This window comes from Neodiprion pinetum, chromosome 4 (assembly GCF_021155775.2).
Source record: "Neodiprion pinetum isolate iyNeoPine1 chromosome 4, iyNeoPine1.2, whole genome shotgun sequence".
Lineage (NCBI taxonomy): Eukaryota > Metazoa > Arthropoda > Insecta > Hymenoptera > Diprionidae > Neodiprion > Neodiprion pinetum.
The window spans coordinates 3,568,490-3,589,517 of NC_060235.2; the positions used below are offsets into that span (position 1 = coordinate 3,568,490).

Sequence of the window (21,028 nt, forward strand, 5' to 3'; positions counted from 1 at the left end):
AGGTTCTAGGGTAAAAAAAATAAAGTCACACAAATTCGGTCGAGGTTCGGGTATGAAAAAATTAATTTGTAAATAATGATAATTTATATAAATTGATATTGTACGGGTTGGTTCATGGGAGTAAAAAACAAAAGCCGATTATGAGGAAAAATAATCGATTATACTCGATTAATCGGGAAAATATAATCGATTTAATCGATAATCGATAAACGATTATTTTTTATCATTCTCACGTTCCGGCGCGCTAAACTGCAGTTCAAAAAGTTAAAAGCAGCGCCAACTTTGAGAACCAAGCAATTCTCGAGGTGAGATGAAAAATTATAAACATTCATCGATAATCTAAATTCTGTTTATTTATTTTTTTATACGTGTATTGTTGTTTTTCAAACGAAAGAATCGAACGATAAAGAAGATCAATTTATATTTATTAAACAGAGTTTGCGGCAGAATTAAACAGTCTTGATTGTATACCGGACGAGTGTGGTCGAGAAAGGAAATACCCGCCGAGTGAAAGACGTCGGTAGGCGTTTACGCGGCTGAGGAGAACACATCGAAAAATTATGCACCAGAGTCGTTTGTCAATCATCGGAGTGATACATACGAGGAAAGCAGAGACACAATTTTCATAACTTATATAGTATTAACCGTGTTTACAGTAACTTATTGTTCGGTTCATTTGTTTAAATTAAGCGTGGAAAGTGAAGCGCTTTTGTCGATGTTATTTGTGCAATATCTGAATCACGAGGATGAGTAAATGCGCCGAAATAAGATCGCTGCTCACGAAAATATTCCTCGCATCTGACAGAAGTGAAAAATACGTACTGTACGGTCCGGAAGCTAAGGATAACGAGGCGGATGCTGCTCAGCACGTGTCCGCGAACTCCAGCAGCAAAAACGTACAGCCATTGAGATATTACAAAAGATTGAATCTCCAATAAAGCACGTTCTGCGTGTTTGGTCATCGCGTCATCGCTGCTTTGCAGTGTAAACAACGGATGGATCATAACATAAGAAAACTTAAGTGACAGAAAGAGAGATACGGACGGTGGGAAAACGCGATATAAAACAAAACACACTGCGACTTGAACTTTGATTAGTTTGGTGATTGCTTGTCTTACGCCATGTTCACACAACTAACGCGAAATAAAACAAAACACGGTGCGAATTGAACTTTGCTTAAATTGGTGATCGACTGTCCTACATCATTTTAACGTAACAAACGCAAAATAAAGTCAAACACGCTGGGAATTGGAATTTCCTTAATGTGGTGATTCGTTGTTTCTGCGCTATTTTCACATAACAAACGCGAAATAAAATAAAACACGGTTCGAATCGAACTTAATTTGGTGATCGGTTGACCTGCACCATTTTCATGTAACAAACGCGAAATAAAACAAAACACGGTGCGAATCGAACTTTGCTTAATGTGGTGATCGGTTGTCCTACGCCATTTTCGATGGATCGCTGTACGATTTTAAACAAGTCGAGAAGCCGCGACGATTTGTCGTACAATTTTACACGCAGTTCCATGTGGAAGCTGTTCGATATTAGCGAGATGTACGCGCCGCCAAGGTAATTTTATAACTGTTATACTGCGATGCTTTAGATATTGTGATAGACGAACTCTGGAGATCTTTCTAGCGAACAAAATGAATCCGATAATAGCAGAGTAGGATCAAAACCACCCGTTTTAATTCGAGTTTAAGGATTTTGAACGTTCTAATTGTGAAACCTTTTCTCAAAGTGCCAAAAACCTTGGCTTGGTTCGTTCGATTTGCTCAAAATCATTTCTACTGTGTCCTATTACATGGTGTTTAATTCTTGTTCATCTTCATTTGCGCAAAAACTGTGACCAGAGATTTTCTTGTTATTGTTTTTTTTTTGTTTTATTTGTTTTCATGAGTTTCTCAATTTTTTTTCCATTCCATTGCCAAAATGTTTTTACCGAGGAAGATATAGTAAGGAAATTGCAGGCTGTGTCATTGTTAGAAAAATATTTAGGTACAGTATTTCTGCAACAATTCAAACTTTTCTCTTTTTACGTTTTTTGCGAGACGCTGAGTCTGCGCTCTCGGCAGTTTTGTCAACTTGATCGTTGGATACCTTGTGTTTCGATTCATTTTCCGCATCGTCTTCAGTTTCTACACGATCGCGTTGTTTCTTTGATTTTTTTGCCTTCTTTTTAACACTTTCTTCTTCTCCTCGAAATGCATCCGAGTCAATTTCTTTGTCTTCCGTTCGCGATTTCTTACATTTCTTTTTCTTCGTCGACAACTCGTCGCAATTTTCTACAATTGTTTCCACGCTACCGCTGTGTTTGTGTTTGCGTTTTGATATCTTTTCTTCAGTTTTGTTAACTTTGTCGCAATCATTCTGAGAATTTTCTTCTGCACCTGCGTTCTTTGCTACGTCAAAGTCCTTTGCTCGCTTCTTTTTCTTCTTTCGTACCACGTCTGTTCCTCCTTGAATAACTGTTCCGTAATCGGCAGTGATTTCCTCACTTCCCAGCGTAACAGTTGCGCCACCGTTTTCATTACTCGACGCATGTTCATTGGAGTGCTTCTGCTTCTTTTTCTTATCTTTCTTGTTAGATTGAATTTCACTTGACTCCACACCGTTTTGTCCTTTGATTGTATCAGCTCCAAGTTTATTCTTTTTGCGTTTAATATCTGGTAACGGAGCGTCAAAATTCCTCTCAAAAACAGCCACGAAAAAACCGTTACTCAAGTCAGTCTCGGGTCTAGCATACAAGCAATTATCCTTACAATTATAATCTGTCGAACTGTAATTTAGCCAGTTCTCATTCATAAGTGTTTTCGCTGATACTAGTTTGTACGCATCGCCAACCTGGGATATAACGTCGTCGATGACCTGTTCGTTCTCTTCGGGATAGAGAGAACAAGTTGAATAAACAATCCGCTTTGCCTTGGGAAAATTTAGGAGAGCATGACGAAGTATTATCACCTGAAACGACTGTAGATTCTTTAATCTTCCGGGTGCGCATTTTTCGGTATTGGAGTCGACGTCCAGTCTGTCGAGCATTCCTAGAAAAATGAACAAGGGCAACGTTTCATTCAAGCTGTTGCGTGTCGTTGGAAAATTAACAAATTTCTGATTGTAATTGGTTCAATAACAAGTTCAAAGCGCAAGTTACCTGAACCAGAACAGCTTGGATCTACCAAAATATATTCAACATCGTGGCATTGTCGGGCGTCCAGCGTCATTACATCGGCATTGATGGTTTCTACGCAATGAGAGTTTGTCGATGCGACTATTTCACAGAGCGTCTGATACCTTCGTTTGTCGATTTCCACCGCGTAGATCTTTCTGGAATTAGAGGATCCTGTAGTTAGAGAGAAGCAACTTGCTCGAAAACTTTGGTGAAACAAATTTGAAGCATTATCTAGCTGGCGTGTACCCTTTATTATTGAGCATCGCAGCTAAATGCGTTGTCTTCATTCCTGGCGCAGCGCACATGTCAAGTACAGTAGATCCTGGCCGAGCATCGAGTAGATAGGCTGGCAAGCAACTTGCCTGTAAAGATGAAAATAATCTATACTCGGTTACAGAGTAAACTTTGCAATTGTCAAAATTTTCTCACCTTGTCCTGTAAGATTATTGACCCGCTAATGTAGCCGGCGTGGTTGTAGAATTGCGTTTTTGCCGGAAATATCAACAATTCCGGGACGTGTATGTCTTGGATGAATGCCGCACCGCTCAGCTTTGACACAGACTCGATAAACTCGACATAATCTTTGCTCCTGTGCAATTGACGCCATCCTTCTTCTTTGAAAGACTCGATCGCCTCTTCCACGGACATCGACAATGTATTGACTCTGACATATCTTGGCTTTTCAACTGAAAATCAAAATTCAGTACTGAATGCTCCGATTAACTGGTATGCATTCGTATTGAGCAATCGTTTCCTTTTCATTCTCAAAATTATCAGTGACTGGCACAAATTGCATTGGAATGTGAGATTCGGGTGAATGGTAGATTTTTTGCCTCTTGTAATCGTTTCAATTTTATTCATCGATTTCTCGACAATGAACAATGCGTGGGAGGAAAATTTTGGGCACAATCATGTTTACAGAAATCTGAATGATTAATCATCTTGCATAAAGAGTCTTACAGTTCAAACGTGATTGTGCCCGGATAGAAGATTGTTGAAATGAAATTCACGGGTTATTCTCACTTATATTAGACGCTGTTTATTTTGACAAAAATACAGTTGGACCTGAATATATTCTGTACATCGGCTAGAATTCATTGCTCTAAATTTAAAAATGTAAAGAGGTATGTGAATAGATCCGATACTATTTATAGCAGTGGGTCAATGGGTTTAGAATTATAAAGGATAATCCGGATTGGGAAAACAATTATCGTTGAGATAGGAAAAACAATAAAAAAAAAAAAACCCTAAGAATGCTAAGAATAGGAAAATAAGAAAGATACTGTGTAATAATATCATCAGTATTACAAAATCCTTCAGTCTTCTTTCAAATTGAGGTCGGATTTGGACATAGGTCGATTGTCGACTTCGCTTCGACTATCAGAAATGGTTTCTCCTGTCGCAGGCTCAGGTTCGAAAAGTGCCCGATATGCGTAACTGGCTATGATTAAATTAACTGTAACTACAGCGGCTAAGGCAGATATGCAATTGGTAGTGAATTTGTCGGTGTGAAATTCGGTGTTCAGGATATGCCGAGATCCAAAAAATGCGGCAAATGGCAAAGTGAACATGGCGGTGCTGTAGAGGAACAACAATCCCAGGACTCTGAGTTGACGCACATTCTCTCTCCTCTCTTCGTACATATTATCGCCGACGTCCGATGACTTTTGCACAACTTCAAAGCTATTAGAGTTTTGCCTATTATAATCATTAACGAAGCAGGACCAGAACTGCTTTATCTTAGAATGTCTTCTCGATTGTATTCTGTTGTTACGGATGATTAGAACCATGAAACCGGCAGCGCTGCACGTTGGATTTTAAACCGTTTCGTTACCGAGAAAAGGTGCTAAGTCTCTGTGTCTCTTCACGCAGCCACTCTCAATGCGGCAAATGTTCTGCAAAAACAACATGCAACCGATTAACAATTAGAGATTGAAAATTCTGTTTACCTTTTAGCTTATTCTCAGGGTTTACAAATGACTCTGTATTCTTTAGCTCATCCTTCAATGATTTCTCATAGGCAAGAACCGTTAACACTGGCTTGCATTCTGAGCTCAAGTGCTTTTTTCCCCACAATAATTCAGTGATCAAAACTCTGGCTAGCCATGGGTCAAGTCGGGGCTCGTTTACCAGTATCTTTGTTCGACGAATAAGCTGATCCAGTTGAGAAGCGTGCTGGAGACTCGTGAGCGCGAGAGCATACAACGCCTTAATATTCTGTGTGTCATACCAATATCCCATTTAGACCGCATGATCAGGATGTTAGCAAAGATAAGGAATGAGGAAAAAGCGTTATAATTGCGTTGGTCGAGCATGAATAAATAAATAAAATGCTTTTCTTTGAGGAAAAATTATTCTTGCATCTGGTTTCAGCGATTCGTTACCAAGGTTTGTGAAAAAAAATAAAATTACTTCCGTAGTATTTATCAGACGTACGGTCTGGTCAGAAGTGTTTCTTGACCACAAGGAAAAAGTCGGATCAAAAATTCATACGTATCATAAACCGACGTGAAATAAACTTCATTCGATTAAAAAAATTTCGTTTAATGTATGCAAAATTAAGTGAGACAAATAATTTTACTGGAAAAATCATGGTTACTGATGTTTTAAAACAATCACTCGGTTCTCTCATTTCTCCGATGCAAAGAATGCATAATTGTTAAAATACTGGTATTTAATGAGTAAAAATTGTTCAGCTTTTAATCTCTGAGAAAGGAAAATCTGTACAAAAAAATCATTATAGCAATAAGAAAAGAAACCGACAATAAGCGCAATCCATATAAATTGACAAATATTCCTTCTCTGAAGTTGTCAACTGGAATTTCAGTATTGAAATAATTTTTTCTTTATTTTTACTGTTTTTTTTTTTTAAATTTATCACCCACTTGTTAATGTAATTTTTCGTATCGTATGCCCATTCTCTCAAAAATGGGCATTAATTGGTAGAAATTCTGACAAACTGTTAATGTTCGTTAACGTCGTTATCGTCGGGCGCGACAAAGAAAGGAAGGAGAGATAGAACGAAAAAAAAAGAAGAGCGGACAAAACAAATGCATGTATTCGTTCATATTTGAAAAACACGAGGCGACCCCAGCAGTAATTAAGTACTTACGGGATGCTGTTTGAGATAAACTAACTGTTTGAGGCTGGCACCGTCCTCCCTAACAGTTTGTACAATTTTAGCAACGGTTTTGTAAAGCCTCGGTACTTTTATCGAGTGTTCGAATACGCCCGACATGTTATCGCATTTTCCAGGATCAATCGCCGCTGGTAGGTGTTCAGGCAGGGTGTAATGCGGATAGATTAACGGTGATCACGCCGCTGCTGCTGCTGTTGCGGAATGTTGGTTAGGATATCACATGACGTTGCAACGGGGCGTCGCGGCTCGGAAAACACATTCGGCGTTGTTCGTTTGTTACTTGTTACCAGCGTGAACTGCGCCGGTTACTCGTACACCTAGCAGCCGATGTTACCAACAACACAGGAGTGAAAAGACTCGTCTGAAGTTGCCTAAGGTGGGGATGAAAAGACATGCGTTTACGTGAATGTGTGCAACATGTATTCCACGGAGTAGTATGAATACATGTTGTATACCCACACGCGTGCCTGCTACTCCGTGATATATTGATGCAGTCATGGATAATAATTTGTCACGCAACTTTTCATCCGCGACGTTACATTCCGATGTTTTATTTTCGAATAGATTGACGAGACGATGACGCGATAGATTAAAGTTCACAAGGATAATAGATTGGATCGCTCGAGGCTCTCTCGGGGCGAGTCGATAACTGCGAGAAATAAGCCTGAAACCGTGGAGAAAATGTTGAACGTGCAGCATGGCTCTGCGTCAGTCACGAACATGGAACGAACAACCCAGACGCAACTGGTAAAGTGGTAACCGTGTGAAGTTACCCCCGTATAGTCCGTCAGTCGAGAGAGTAGGCGCAAGAGTCTCGAGCGAGAGAGTGAGATAGAGAGAGAGAGAGAGAGAGAGAGAGCAAAATGAATAATGGCCGATAGTGTTGTTATTGCGTGCAGTGATAGTTATTTGCATTTCTGGTCCGTTGTTGTCTCGAGCGATTTCTTTTTGCCGTCGGGATCCCTCAGCTCCGAAATCTCCGACCGATCCTCAGACAGGGTGTCGAGACACGAAGGGGGGATCGAAGGCCGTCGAGAATTATTTATTATCCCGGTGTTACCGAGAACCGTGGAAAGGAAAAATGTAGCAGTGACACTAGCTGCTTGTTGTTCGTCGTCGGTCGTCCTGCTTTCACGATACTACAATGGAAAGGATGGAACTGTGTCACGGCCCTAACGTGTCGGCTCTAAATCGCGAGATGTGATTAAGACCCCCCAGAGACCTCGAATACCTTATTATCCTCGGTTTCAGGCCCCGATCTCGCACCCACGGAAACACCATGGTTCAGGTACCCAGCGTTTACACCTACAACTACTGGTTCAAGCCACCTACCGAGGTTGTCGAGCTCACGTGCTTGATGCCAAATGGGGTCGTCATACCCCTCGAGACGAATCGGAATGCCACCCTCGCGGAGATCAAGGAGGTTTGTAAACCCCGGTTGTTCGGGCTCGTCGATTTACTTTCTTACATTCGTCTTCTTGTTCTTTCAATATTTATTTATCCAGGATCTCTGGGACGAGGCGAGCAAGTACCCGCTACATGGAACACTGCGCGATGCCAATTCCTATGTATTCTCGTGCATCAATTCTATGGCCGAGGCTGAGGAATTGCGCGATGAAAACAGACGACTCTGTGATATCAAACCTTTCTGCGCGGTATTTAAGGTTATTGAACGCGAGGGAGAGAAAGGGGACAAAATATTGGATAATCAAATAAGTCACCTCATCGGCAAAGGTAAACTAATTCAATCATCTGTGGATATAAATGTCGCTACTTAAACTCACATTTTACATCCTACGTTTCTCATTGTCTTCATCTAATGGTATTAACTGAATCATTGACAAGTCTACACGCCAGAGTTCAAATCGAATTACATTTTGCACAATTTTCGTTTCAATTTTTCCAATCGGAGAGACAAGACTTTTCTTTCTGTACTTTGCATGAGTTTGCGTAAATAAATACATGACGAAACTCCGTACGAAGATTCAATGAACTGTACTGATTAAACATCTGTCATGCAGGATAAATTAATTGAAACAATTTAGAAGCAAAACGGCTCTTAACTACATAAACAATATCTGTTTTTCTATTCTTGGTCAAGTACCGAGGAAAGATGGTAAACGTTTTAGTAGGAAAAGGGAATAATTATCATGAGATACGAGATCAGCTTCTGTGTTGGAAATTTTTAAATTGCTCCTAACTTGTGATTTTTTCATTTAAGGGCTGCACGAATTTGTCGCGCTAAAAAATTCAGAGGTGAATGACTTTCGATGGAAAATGAGACTCCTGGGAGACGAAATAGTTCAAAGTAGACAGAAGAAATCTTGGGAGGAAAAAGTCTGCTATCAATTTCCTCCGCGATTAGCACCTCTGCATATTATACCTAAGAATATTGAATCTCGACTCAAGGATGGTAATATTGTGCTGGTCACTAAGTTTGAGAACACAGAGGTAAGGATTTATAATTACATGATATTTATTTTATTTGAATAATAGTGTATGAAAATCATTCTATCAAAATTAGGTAAGAAATCATTTTTTTGGTTGAGTACTGATAAAAACAACTGGACATTTCTTCTTCTCGACTTTTTGCCTGATTAGTTTAGGCTTTTGCACATCGACTGTATCGGATGTAAATCTCAAACTCTTTGTCGTCTTCTCTTGATTCTTGGGACACGTAGTTTTCTTTAACGGTTTGACAAGTGCTGATTTTAGAGTTACGTCAATCGCGTTTGAAGTATCGGCGGTGTTCTCTTTATTCGACTCTTGTAAACCAATGCTTGTTTTTGGAGACAGTGATACCCGACAGGTTTCAATACTTTTTCTTGAACGAATTGCTTCCTTGGATTCCCCGAGTGTATTAAACTCTTGCAAAATTTCCAAATCATTATTGAGCCCGCTCACAGAAGCTGTTGAACTTTTCCATTCATCCGTCGAAAGTCTCGGAACTTGGAGTAGTTTTTCCAAAGTATCATTGACGTGACACGCCTCACCTAAATTAGACGCGATATTTTCCATCGATTCTCCATCTAGATGCTCAATTCCTCCACAGATATTAGCATCCCCAAAATCTTTTAAGTTCAGTCTCAAACAGTCCTTACATTTGATTTGATTTTGCGCAGTCAATGCCTGTGCCTGTGAAAAATTCAATCGCTGTTAATTTCGAACTATAATCATATGCTCCTGAAGTTTTATAAAATAAATAAATAAATAAATAAATGAATGATCACCTGAAACGACATGGCTTTGCGTCTCCACTGTATGAGCTGCTTTGAAAGATGGCATTTAATTTCTTCTTGTATAATCTTCTGCGTTGAACTTTCATCCAGGTGACTTTGCAGATCTTCGATCTGTTTCTTCTTTGTTGCCAACAGAGATTGTAGGTAGCTATAAAGAAATATTCAAATACATTAGGCAAACAATAATTGCAGTATTTAGTATCACAGATAAAATGCGAATGGTCGTTTACCTGAAATTATTGTTAGCTGGCTCTTTGTTGCCGTCTGTAACTTTCAATTTTTTTGCTTCCTCTTTCAACTTATTCTCCAACTCCAAAATACGCGCTTTGTACGTTTCTATCAAACTAGCGTTATGATTTATCATCTCTGCATCGTCATCTTTCCATCTTTTAAGTAACGTCGCTCTCTCAGCTTTGAGTGCACTAATTTCATTCTCCTTTGCTCTGTAAGTTTCTTTCATTTCCATGTATTTTTCCTTCATTGATGTCAAGTCTTTTATCAATTCTCTCCGATTATCTTCTACTTCGGCAAACAGCGAATTCCCTATAAAAAGAAATCAGATGTAAACAAACGAAAGAGTTATATCAAGAGTTGAGAAATCTGCACAAATCTTAGTACAGAAGATAAAAAAAAAATACCCTTGACAGAATCACTCGCGGGAACAGCTTTCAATGACTCCAACTCAGACCGACATATAACAAGTTCATCCTTGGTAGTTTCCAAAATCTCATTCAGTGATTTTATATCTGCTTTTTTCAACTGTAGAAAAAAATCGGGATTGCATTACAGGGTGAAAATGTTGATAGTACAAGATTCAATGCAAAACAGGCAGTAGAATCAAATCGATATTAGAGACCCGTCGCATTGAAAAAAAAATTTAGCGCCATGTCTGAAATATTTTAATCATACTAAATCATGTTATGATAATTTGACTAAAAGTATGAAATACTTTTTTTTAACCGCAGGTACCTCCAATATTTCCGCAACTTCATTGTAGTCTTTTTTAAGCTTCACGATAGTTTCCTCAAGCTGCTGTTGTATAAATAACAACTCTTCCTGAACTTTTTCTTTCTTATCTAATTCCTCGTTGAGACTAGCGATCGTTTGCTTCGTTGTTAGTAATTCCTCACTTTTGTCTAAACTTTCGGATCGTGCAGTAACGAAGAGTAGTTTTTCCTTAACGGCAATTTTTTCATTCAACTCTTGATTCTTTTTTTTTTCACCAGCCAGGCTTGCCTCAAGCTCTGAGAGTTGTTCTTGGTAATCCTTTTTCTCGTTAGCAAATCTGGAATAATCATTGAGCGTTTTGAGCAACAACAACAACAACAAAAAAAAAAAACAAAAAGGAAAATAAAAATAGAACGGAAAACATTATTCAATTCTTCTTGCATATGTGCTTTCTTTCTTTCCTATATTGACAAACGAGAATCAGGTCTTAAATTCGTATGTTCTTACTTTTCTAAAAGTTGATTTGTCTTCATTTCCGCATCCAACTTGTGCCGGGTAAGATTTTCCTCCAATAATTCGTTGCTTTCGAAAAGATCTTTTTGCATGGCGAGAGCGGCTCCCAACTTTTGTCGCATCTCGTGCATCTCCTGTTGGTACTTTTCGTTGTATTCTGTTTCCGCGTTTAACAGCTTATTCAATTCGCTCATCTCGTATTTTAATTCTTCGTTAGTTTTTTTCTGATTCGTTTTTAACGAGCTATCATCCCCGCCGTCGAGCATTTTTTTAGGTTAGGTGTATCGCTTGATTTACGAATTTCAAACTTATAATAAAATAAAGCTACGGAATGAAAAATTAACGAGTGTAGAGAGACAATTTTTCAACTCATAATTTCAACCTGCGTTTCTTCAACTTTCGCCGAAACCTCGGTTGTTAGAAATTTTATATTACACTGAAGCCCCAACTGACACTGGATTGAATTTCAAATCGAGGTTTGTTTACCAGCCTGCAAGCTGCTAGCCTTGCCTTTCGTCTTAACTTACCTCTCTGATTCAGTCGATAAAGAAGTTCACTTGGGTTCAATTCTCAAATTGGATTAAACCTATTTGTTTTCCATTTAATTTATTAACTCGAGGGCTTACAGTTTTACTTTTAGCAAGCAATTGATGGACAAAAACAATTGAAAAGTGGATTTTTATGAAAGTGATCCTTTAGTTATTTAAAGCAGAGCATAGTGTAGCCTTAGCACACTCTGTAAAATTAACATTGACCTGAAGATGTATGAAGAAAAGAAATTGAATAAATTTTTTTACATTACCTTGTTTTATTTCAGACTACATTCACGTTTCAAATACCGCACAACATCACACCGCACCAACTACTGACGCAAATATTGAATAAAAAGGCTAACATTTTAAATTCGCGGGGCGAAAGGCCTGGGGATTTTATACTCAAAGTTTGCGGTCAGGAAGAGTACCTGATCGGAGATCATCCGCTTATACAATTCTTCTATATTCAGGATTGTCTGGCTCGAGATATAACGCCGACTCTAGTTACATTGAGCGTTATTAATCTGTCCATCAATCACTATAGTATTTGTGAATTGCCAGAAATTGATAGTCTTAAACGTACCAGGCCGTCTTTTTCCACGCTCACATTGCGCAAAAAAGGCAAGCATATATCTGCCTGGAAACTGGAGGATCAGTTTATGTTCAACGTAAATGGCATATCTCGCCTGAATTGCGACTCTGTACACAATACTGTAGAGGTAATTTCCGTATTCGTTGACTCATATGCAAAGTTTGTTTTTTTTTTTCTCTACAACTAATGAGCGATATCGACATTTCATATTTTTCCACAGATCGGCGTACAAGCGGGTCTTTTTCACGGCGGTAAATCCCTCTGTGAAAGTCAGAAAACTGGTGAAAATATTGTGAGAAACGAGGGAAGCTGTGAATGGGAAGAAACTCTGAAATTCGACATCAAAGTCAGAGACATACCTAGGATGTCGAGACTTTGTTTTGTTCTTTACGAGATAAGCAAGACTGCGCGAGGGCTGAAGAGCCGGAGGCTCGTCAAGGACTCTAAACAAGAATATTATATAAATCCATTGTGTTGGGCGAACACGACGATATACGACTTTAAATCTCAGCTCAAAACCGGCGCTATGACACTCTACACGTGGACGTACGCCGAAGACATGCAGAACGAAGATCTGCTTCACCCCCTCGGAACCGTTGTTTCCAATCCGCATATAGATCACGCCGCGGCACTTATGCTCACCTTTCCGAAGTAAGTTTTTGACAATTAAAATTTTCATTCAATCACGGAACTTCGTCGAAGCGATAATATACTTTGCTTAATTCTATTTTTGATAAATATGCTCATCACATTTCGGTTTTTTTTTCAGTTACGGTAATGAAAATTCAGTGCTTTATCCAACCCTGGAGAAAATTGTGGAATATGCTAACAGCTTGCGGGAAACTGAAGACGAGGAGGAACTTTATCAGGATTTAGATAGCAACAAGTTTCAGCAATTGGAACAGTTGAGAACGCTTGCCGATAGCGATCCGATGCATGAACTGCACGAGCAAGAGAGGAAAACAATGTGGGCGCTGCGGTATCACTGCCTAATGAAAATACCTACACTATTAACAGAGCTGTTACATTGCGTCGAGTGGAATGATCACAGGTATGCTTGAAGAGAGTTTTTGCTCAATTAGTAATGAAAACTAATGAAAATACGATTGCACAATTCTAGGGAGGTGGCAGAGGTGACGGCGTTGGTTCAGCAGTGGCCTAAGCTGCCTGTGGAGAAAGCTTTAGAGTTACTGGACTATGCGTACGCCGATCAGACTGTACGGAGCTTTGCTGTACGGTGCCTGATTGATGTTAGCGACGAAGATTTGAGCCTGTATTTATTACAACTTGTCCAAGCTCTGAAGCACGAAAATTATCTATCGTGTGAACTAACAGAATTTTTGCTCAGAAGAGCGCTAAATAATCAGCGCATAGGACACTACCTGTTCTGGCATTTGAGGTGAGTTTTCTTGAAAGCGAATTTGCGAAATATCGATAAAACTTATCTGAATTTTGCTGATAAATATCGAGTTCACGCATGATTCGCTTTTACAGATCCGAAATGCAGGTGGGTTCGGTGTCCGTGCGTTTTGGGTTAATCTTGGAAGCTTACTGTAGAGGAAGTCAGGAACATATGCGTGCCCTTACCAAGCAAATGGAATGTTTAGACAAGTTGAGAACGACCTCAGACCTCGTGAGGCAGAGAAAAGACCGCAAAGCCGCGCTGCAAGAATTTCTCCAAGAGCCTCACTGCCGAGAAGCGGTTTCTAATATACTAAATCCCCTCGATCCAAGTTACAGATGGAAATATGTAAAGTGAGTAATCACTCCTGTGTCGTTAAAGTTAAACCTATACAACAGACGAAGATTTGAAATTAATTCGATATCCTACTCGTGACAGAATGGAGAAATGCAGGGTAATGGACAGTAAGATGCGACCCCTTTGGTTGGTCTTTGAAAACGCAGATCCGTACGGAGACGATATATACTTGATACTAAAACACGGTGACGATCTTAGACAAGATATGTTGACGCTTCAAATGCTGCGAATAATGGATAAGCTCTGGAAGAACGAGGGTTTAGACCTGCGCATGAGTCCCTACGGCTGCATATCTACGGAGCACAGAGTCGGAATGATCGAAGTTGTTCTTAACGCTGAAACTATAGCCAATATCCAAAAAGAGAAAGGAATGTTTTCGGCGACATCGGCTTTCAGGTATACCCTCATGTTTTATGCCGTTTTCATATCGATTCACCTAATTTCCGGCCACTCACCTTATCCGCAAAGCAGAATATCCAGTCGATTGTACATAAAACGGTATCCCTGTTTAAGTCTGATAACAGGGAGTGCTTTTTCTAGTAGGAAAAAAAAGGTGATACAGCAATGCAAATAATGGTAGAAGGGTACCTTTAATTTCATGATGTGAAAACGTGAGTGTCGCATGAGTAATACAGTCCCTAGGGAATTTCCCAATGTCATAGTATAGGTCCTCTTTGATTGAAAGTTGATGTTGCATTGAAAGTATCTATATTGCCTGCTGTGATGGTACGCGGTTAATTGATTTGCGTATGTTATTGACAATGATGCAGGAGAGGTTCGCTGCTCGCTTGGCTAAAGGATTACAACCAAACCGAAGCTGCGTTGAATAAAGCCGTTGAAGAGTTTACGCTGAGTTGTGCGGGATATTGTGTCGCTACATATGTGTTAGGTATAGCTGACCGCCATTCGGACAACATTATGGTGAAAAAGACGGGGCAGTTATTTCACATTGATTTCGGTCACATATTGGGTCACTTTAAAGAAAAATTTGGCTTCAGAAGGGAGAGGGTCCCTTTTGTATTGACGCATGACTTTGTACACGTTATAAACAAAGGTCAGCAAAAGAAAGGTCAGGCGGTGGTGGAATTTCAACGATTTCAAAGATACTGCGAGCAAGCTTTCCTCGTTTTAAGGAGACACGGTGGACTTATTTTATCACTCTTTGCTATGATGATCTCTACCGGTCTTCCTGAGCTCTCGTCGGAAAAGGATCTTAATTATCTGAGAGACACCCTAGTACGTATAAAAAATTCCCAATATATATACATATATATATATATACGAATAACCTTGAAATAATATTCAGTAAAAAATATAGCGAAAAAGCATATTTTATGAATAGTTTGAAACTTCCCGCTTAAACAGGGAGACTAGAGAAATGATATGAAAATCTGTAAAAATTAAGGAGTATTATTTTCGACTCCATACAAGGGCCACCCTAAGTTATATATACACATAGCGATTGTAAATCTCGTTTTATTATTCCAGGTTTTAGAAATGTCAGAGAACGAAGCACAGATGCATTTTCGTAGTAAATTTGACGAGGCGTTGTGCAATTCTTGGAAAACTTCGTTGAACTGGGCTTCCCACAATATGGCCAAGAACAACAAAACGGCATGAATCTTTTCTCATTTCGTTATACTAGGTAAGACTGTCTCATTTTCGTTTCGTTTTTTTTTTTTTTTTTTTTTTCTTCTTCTTTCCCCTTCCTAATTTTTAAGCTATTACGTAGAAATGCAATGAAATATTACGGACAATATTTTATTCACAAGAAGATCTCATACACTCAGATTTACATATAAAACAAAGAGAAGAAAAAGCAAAAAAAAAAAAGTAAATAAATAAAACGGCGTTACTAGATCTATGTACTAAGGGAAAATGAGAAACGTTAACGACGGTAGTTTTATTCCGTCAACGTTTAGATTTTAAGAATTATTCACTCACTTGTCGAATCGTAAGATTGATAAGTGATAAGGAAAAAATGAAACAAGCAAAAAAAACCAACAAGAAATCTTGTATATTTATCTTATACATACGTGTATCACATCGTACATTGTAACATAATCATTATTCTAAGTTCCTGAGGGGAAACTCAGTATCTCCGAGTTGTTGCAAAAAATAGTCTATTTCTCGCAACGTCGTTTCATATTTAAATGTAAATAATTCACAAACCTTAAATAATCCTAATTATGTATATTATTTATGCGCAGCGCAAACCGTGTATCTTTACGCTAAAAAAGAAACAAACCAGCAAACAGACAATTGGAAAAAAAAGAAACACGAAATCTTATCTCTCAAACATGTCGTTATTTTTATACCGTATCTTGCGATAGTGCAAAGTTTGTTTTCTTTCATCGTGAAATTTGTCTTGTGAAAAAAGGCTAATTTGCCTAGACATGCGAATACTAGATGCGCTTTTGGATAAAGGGTATAAGAAAAGGAAATTGAACGATACTTGACAAATGTGCGCAACGTCAATCGGGTAGACACAATGAATTTGAGACGAACGTTGATTATCCCATACTAGCGCCCACACGTGTTCAGTTTCTCATCTGAGAAATGACTAAAATGTTTGCGATTGACTTAATTTTTGCTTATCGAAACACCCTAAACGAATAGCTATAACTAGACACGAGATTACATATCCACTCTACGTAGTCATAAATTTTTATTTATGTTGCCTTGCTGTTATATTTGGCGAGAGATTGGAAACGGTAAAAAGAAGAAAGAGGTAGGATCATAAAGAAATGCATTATTTCGAACATTAGTAAATTGCTCCTAGGGCAGTGAGGTTCAATGAGAATTGAATTTTATTTCAGGTGACTAGATCCAAACGTTTTTCTATCCTGGATTAACAGTTTTCAAAGCTCGCTTTTACGTTTAATGTATAGGTGAAGTATACATGTATACACATATGTATATGTACATAAAATTTACGTATACATACAATATAGTCTAAATATAGTATAGACAAAAATTACGAGGAAATGATAAATCGATGAGTTTTTAGGTCTCTTGTCTTCTTAGAAGCAAAAAAAAAAAAAAGTTTCAGTTATTATCGTTACTTCTACTTCTACTACTATTATTATTATTATTGTTATTGCTATCGCTTTCACTATTATTATTTTTCTCTTTTTTCTTTTTTCTCCTGTTACGTGTCCGAAAATTTATTCTACACATATAAACGTATATTTCACTTTTACTTCACATAGCTATAATTCACGACGGAGCAAAAATGAAAACAATTTTCAAAAACTCCCGTTTTGTTTTTCTATATGTTTGTTTGTTTTTTTTTTTTTTTTATATTTTATTTAAATTTTATTTTTTTTTATTTCTTCCTAATCAATTTTGATATTAACCGATTAGACCCGGAAGAAAAACAGGTGTCATGATTTGTAACCGATAGTGGCAATGTGATACCCAAAGCAATATGTACAATTCCATTACAGTAAAGCGGTTACGCATGTATTTGAATTACACACATTGATCAAAGTTTGGTCACCCAAGTATAGTTATTATAATAATTATTATTGCTGCAATTACTGCTACGATTACTTTAGTCGGTAAAATTTTAATCATTCTGTGCTAGTAAAGTATCTTTTATTGTTTTTTATTTATTTATTTATTTTTCTTTTTTTTTTTTCCTCGTTTATCAATCTCTTTTCTCAAATTCCATTTCCATCGCGTATGTCAAGAAATATTTTCACAGAATGCACACTATACAGAGAGTTCACGTTTGATAAACACATGGCGGAATTAATTATGTACGGCATTGTTTTGTTGTTTTGTCGTTTTGTTGTTTTGTTGTTGTTTTTTTTTTTTTTTTTTTTTTTTTGTTTTCCTTCTTTTTTCTCCCGACCGCGACAAGATTAGAAAATTACTTAGCAGCGAGAAGTCTTGTCTTCTTTTTTGAAATAAACAAAAAAAAAGAAAAGAAAAGAAAAGAAAAGAAAAGTGATGTAGCACGATACGTAGGTACATACGAAAATTGCTAGTTTGAATGTAATACGCGGAGATGAGATGATAATAGCTTCAAGTATATACATATTTAGGTGTATAATATTACACGATAGATGAATTGAATAGAACAATGATTCGTAATAGCGTATCATGATTTTTTTTTTTTATGTTTTCTTTTTTTTTTTTTTGCTACTATTACTATTACTATTATTACTGCAATAATATATATGCAACTCGAAAGATTTGTACAATCAAGAATGTGTCAACTAGGCGTTTAAAACTGTAATATTGTAAAACTGTAACAGCGTAACACATTCTCTCACACACACATGTATATATGTACATGCATTTTTTTATTTTTTTTTCTTTCCTTATAATTGTATATTATTATTATTGTTGTTGTTGTTGTTGTTGTTGTTGTTGTTGTTATTGTTGTTGTTGTTGTTGTTGTTGTTGTTGTTGTTGTTATTATTATAATCATCATCATCAATTTATAAAGTATCGTTTCATATTCTTCAATTAGGTAATATTTATTTGTCTCTAGTATAATAACAATAATAACAATAACAATAATAATGATAATGATGATGATGATGATGATAATAATAACAATAATAATAACAACCATAATAATAACAATAATAATAATGGCATCCATTCTCTAGCGATATACTATACGTATACTATATGTATATATATATAGTATGTCTAGTGATTAAGTAATTCGATACCCATTACAAAGTCGTGTGGTATAATTAGGTATATTAAAATTTAGAAATTTTAGAAATACGTGTGTCAAGGTAAAAATCGTTTGTTGAGATGGATTATGGTTTCATCCTACTCAGGCCAGATTATAATCATTCGCACGTTTTTCTATCACGGGAGGAGACTGCGTAATTGAATCGTGGTTGCAATTTTGTTCAACATTTAATGCGTGTACATTATTTATTTGTGCGAGACGTTAGCTAATAACGCTATAATTCGAAATATTTGGAAGAGAGGTTTTTTTTTTTCTCATCCCTTCTCCCCCACCTCACTTTTCACTTCTTTTTTCCATTTTTATCCCTCCTCGGATCGTTGGTGAATTATCACTTGAAATGTAGAGAAAAAAAAAAACACAAATCAGACAAATAGATTGTACACGAGAAGTTATGATCTCATCAAGAATAAGTAATTATTCGCAAAGAAACAAAAAACTAGTTCTGTATTATTTTAAATTTAATTTTGTTTATTTTCCTTTCTTTTTCTCTCTCTTTTTTTTTTTTTTTTTTTTCCTCAGGGAAGAATTCAAATTCACGTTTATATCACCAATCGCAAGCGTTGTATTGAAAATTCAATTTCTATATCACATTGATTTTTAGGTACTTCGATAATTCATGTATCTTATTTATTTTATTTTTTTTCAATCGCTGTCAGATATCACAAGTCGGCGAATTGTTTTCGGTGTCTACCTAAAATTTCTCTGTCCCAAGCGCATGCGATGATTTTTATCAAATTTTCTTACACTCGTGGTACATTTGTGGTTTACGATTTGATTTTTCACGTAATATTCAAAATCACGGTTCTACCGATTTGATATCCTTCCAGTTGGCGACGAAAATAATAAATAAACAATTCAATTTAACAAAAAAAAAAAAAAAGAAATAGCATATTAAGCTTCCGAAGACACGCGGCTCAAGCATTGTTAATAAAGGCCCTATCGATGCTATGTTTCATTCGCTCTCATTTTGATTTCAATATCATAGATAATTAGATTAATACCGAAGTAGAACGGGAGGATTTGTTTTTTATTTTTTTCTTTTTCCATTCATTTTCATTCACTAGATAATGGAACGACGCGTGGAGTATAATATGGTTGAATCGAAAGTTTTTAACCACTTAAAAAAATTTATAGAAAGAAGTAGTTTTAGATGGGAGGGGAGGGCGGGAGACTAAAGACGCTGAAATGAACTGTGACATTTAGGCTAATCGCTGTTATCGGAAGAAATTAGTCAATGAGTATTTGTTTTTTTTTTCTTTTCTTTTCTTTTCTTTCTTTATTTGTTCTCTTTCTTCCTTTTCCTTACATCTATTCTCGTCTTAGTCGAATTGGCATAAGGTGAACGCATTTCGGTCTTTATACGTATTGTAACGACGATAATATCTAGATTAAAATAAATGGAAAGACTAGGAATGGTAAATAACTAGCTTTGGTCGCAATGCAACCGAGCACAATGCAATTAAATATTAAATCTTGAATACAAGTGTATACAATTAGATTTATTTAACGTTGACGTTGTATTTTTTATCTAATATAAGTAATAAGGAACTAACGAACAGTACCGTCAAGATCGAATGAGAGATATGATATTTCCTTGCGCACAAGCGTGTGAAAATTTTTTTTTTTACCTCGAGTGAGAATTATTGTTTCAATTTTAAAACGTTGCGAAACATCGAGTCAAATTTTGAAACGAACAAAAAGTAATTTACCATTTAGCAGTGACAATTGATGAAATTATTGTAAACTTTGTACAGAAACTATCGATCGCTTACGAATTTTGACGGTGATCCTGTTCCACATCTTCGAATTAGTATTAAGTAGACTTTAGGTTCGATATAACAATGATTTGGGCATTGTATTTATCATACCTATCATATATTATACATACAAAACAAATCATTATTATTATTATTATTATTTAATGTTAGTAGTCGGTGTAACTTCTTCTTATGACTTCTTGGCTATTTTATGCGTTACGTGTATTTAAGAGGAGAAATTGAATTCAGCAAATGTTAAAAATTTAGGTCCGAATATTGCAAAGCATCGATGATTGTAACGACGATGGCCGATCGTTTAATTTATGACAACTTGAATATGCCATATTTCCATAAAGTATCGAGTACGCGTTGTTAAACTCTCTATCAAATTACAAATTCACCGTTATATGTTTGTTAATATATTTAATCTATGGTCGAAAATTTAACGATTAAAAACTCCCGACCGAAATGAATGATGAAAAAAAGATTGTGAAATATGCTCGATGAATAATTATTATCGTATCGAATGCGTTGAATTCAACAAAATTCGAGGCGACGTTTGGATGAAAAAAAAAAAAAAAAAATTCAATTTTTTTTTCCTCTCTTTTTTCAGTCCCTCGATCTTAATCTCGCGCCTTGTAAACGCTAATGATCAA

The 21,028-nt window shown here is 36.9% G+C and overlaps 3 protein-coding genes across 4 annotated transcripts; 1 reads left to right on the top strand and 2 right to left on the bottom strand.

Annotated features, from left to right (window-relative positions):
- Positions 1–335: 335 nt before the first annotated feature.
- Nsun5 (Nop2/Sun-like domain containing protein 5) lies at positions 336–7,044 on the bottom strand. Of its 2 annotated transcripts, XM_069135620.1 has the most exons (8): positions 6,771–7,044; positions 6,285–6,682; positions 5,122–5,389; positions 3,602–3,858; positions 3,419–3,534; positions 3,155–3,327; positions 2,965–3,044; positions 336–2,871 (listed from the first exon to the last, which is right to left on the bottom strand). In XM_069135620.1, exons 2-8 carry the CDS (start codon positions 6,408–6,410, stop codon positions 2,023–2,025), a joined length of 1,869 nt encoding a protein of 622 aa, XP_068991721.1. In that variant the 5' UTR covers positions 6,411–6,682; positions 6,771–7,044; the 3' UTR covers positions 336–2,022. The 2 variants fall into 2 exon arrangements, with proteins under 2 accessions (XP_068991721.1, XP_046475910.1); XM_046619954.2 differs by having other exon boundaries at positions 336–3,044.
- A 126-nt stretch (positions 7,045–7,170) lies between these two features.
- Positions 7,171–16,879, top strand: Pi3K92E (phosphatidylinositol 3-kinase 92E). The gene is made up of 11 exons (XM_046619951.2): positions 7,171–7,734; positions 7,817–8,045; positions 8,533–8,762; positions 11,829–12,263; positions 12,357–12,787; positions 12,906–13,187; positions 13,257–13,535; positions 13,631–13,891; positions 13,977–14,291; positions 14,666–15,131; positions 15,384–16,879. Exons 1-11 carry the CDS (start codon positions 7,591–7,593, stop codon positions 15,513–15,515), a joined length of 3,204 nt encoding a protein of 1,067 aa, XP_046475907.1. The 5' UTR covers positions 7,171–7,590; the 3' UTR covers positions 15,516–16,879.
- Spindly (spindle apparatus coiled-coil protein 1 spindly) lies at positions 8,794–11,504 on the bottom strand. Its single transcript, XM_046619955.2, has 6 exons — positions 11,006–11,504; positions 10,520–10,835; positions 10,189–10,309; positions 9,781–10,093; positions 9,542–9,698; positions 8,794–9,446 (listed from the first exon to the last, which is right to left on the bottom strand). Exons 1-6 carry the CDS (start codon positions 11,275–11,277, stop codon positions 8,844–8,846), a joined length of 1,782 nt encoding a protein of 593 aa, XP_046475911.1. The 5' UTR covers positions 11,278–11,504; the 3' UTR covers positions 8,794–8,843.
- Positions 16,880–21,028: the final 4,149 nt, after the last annotated feature.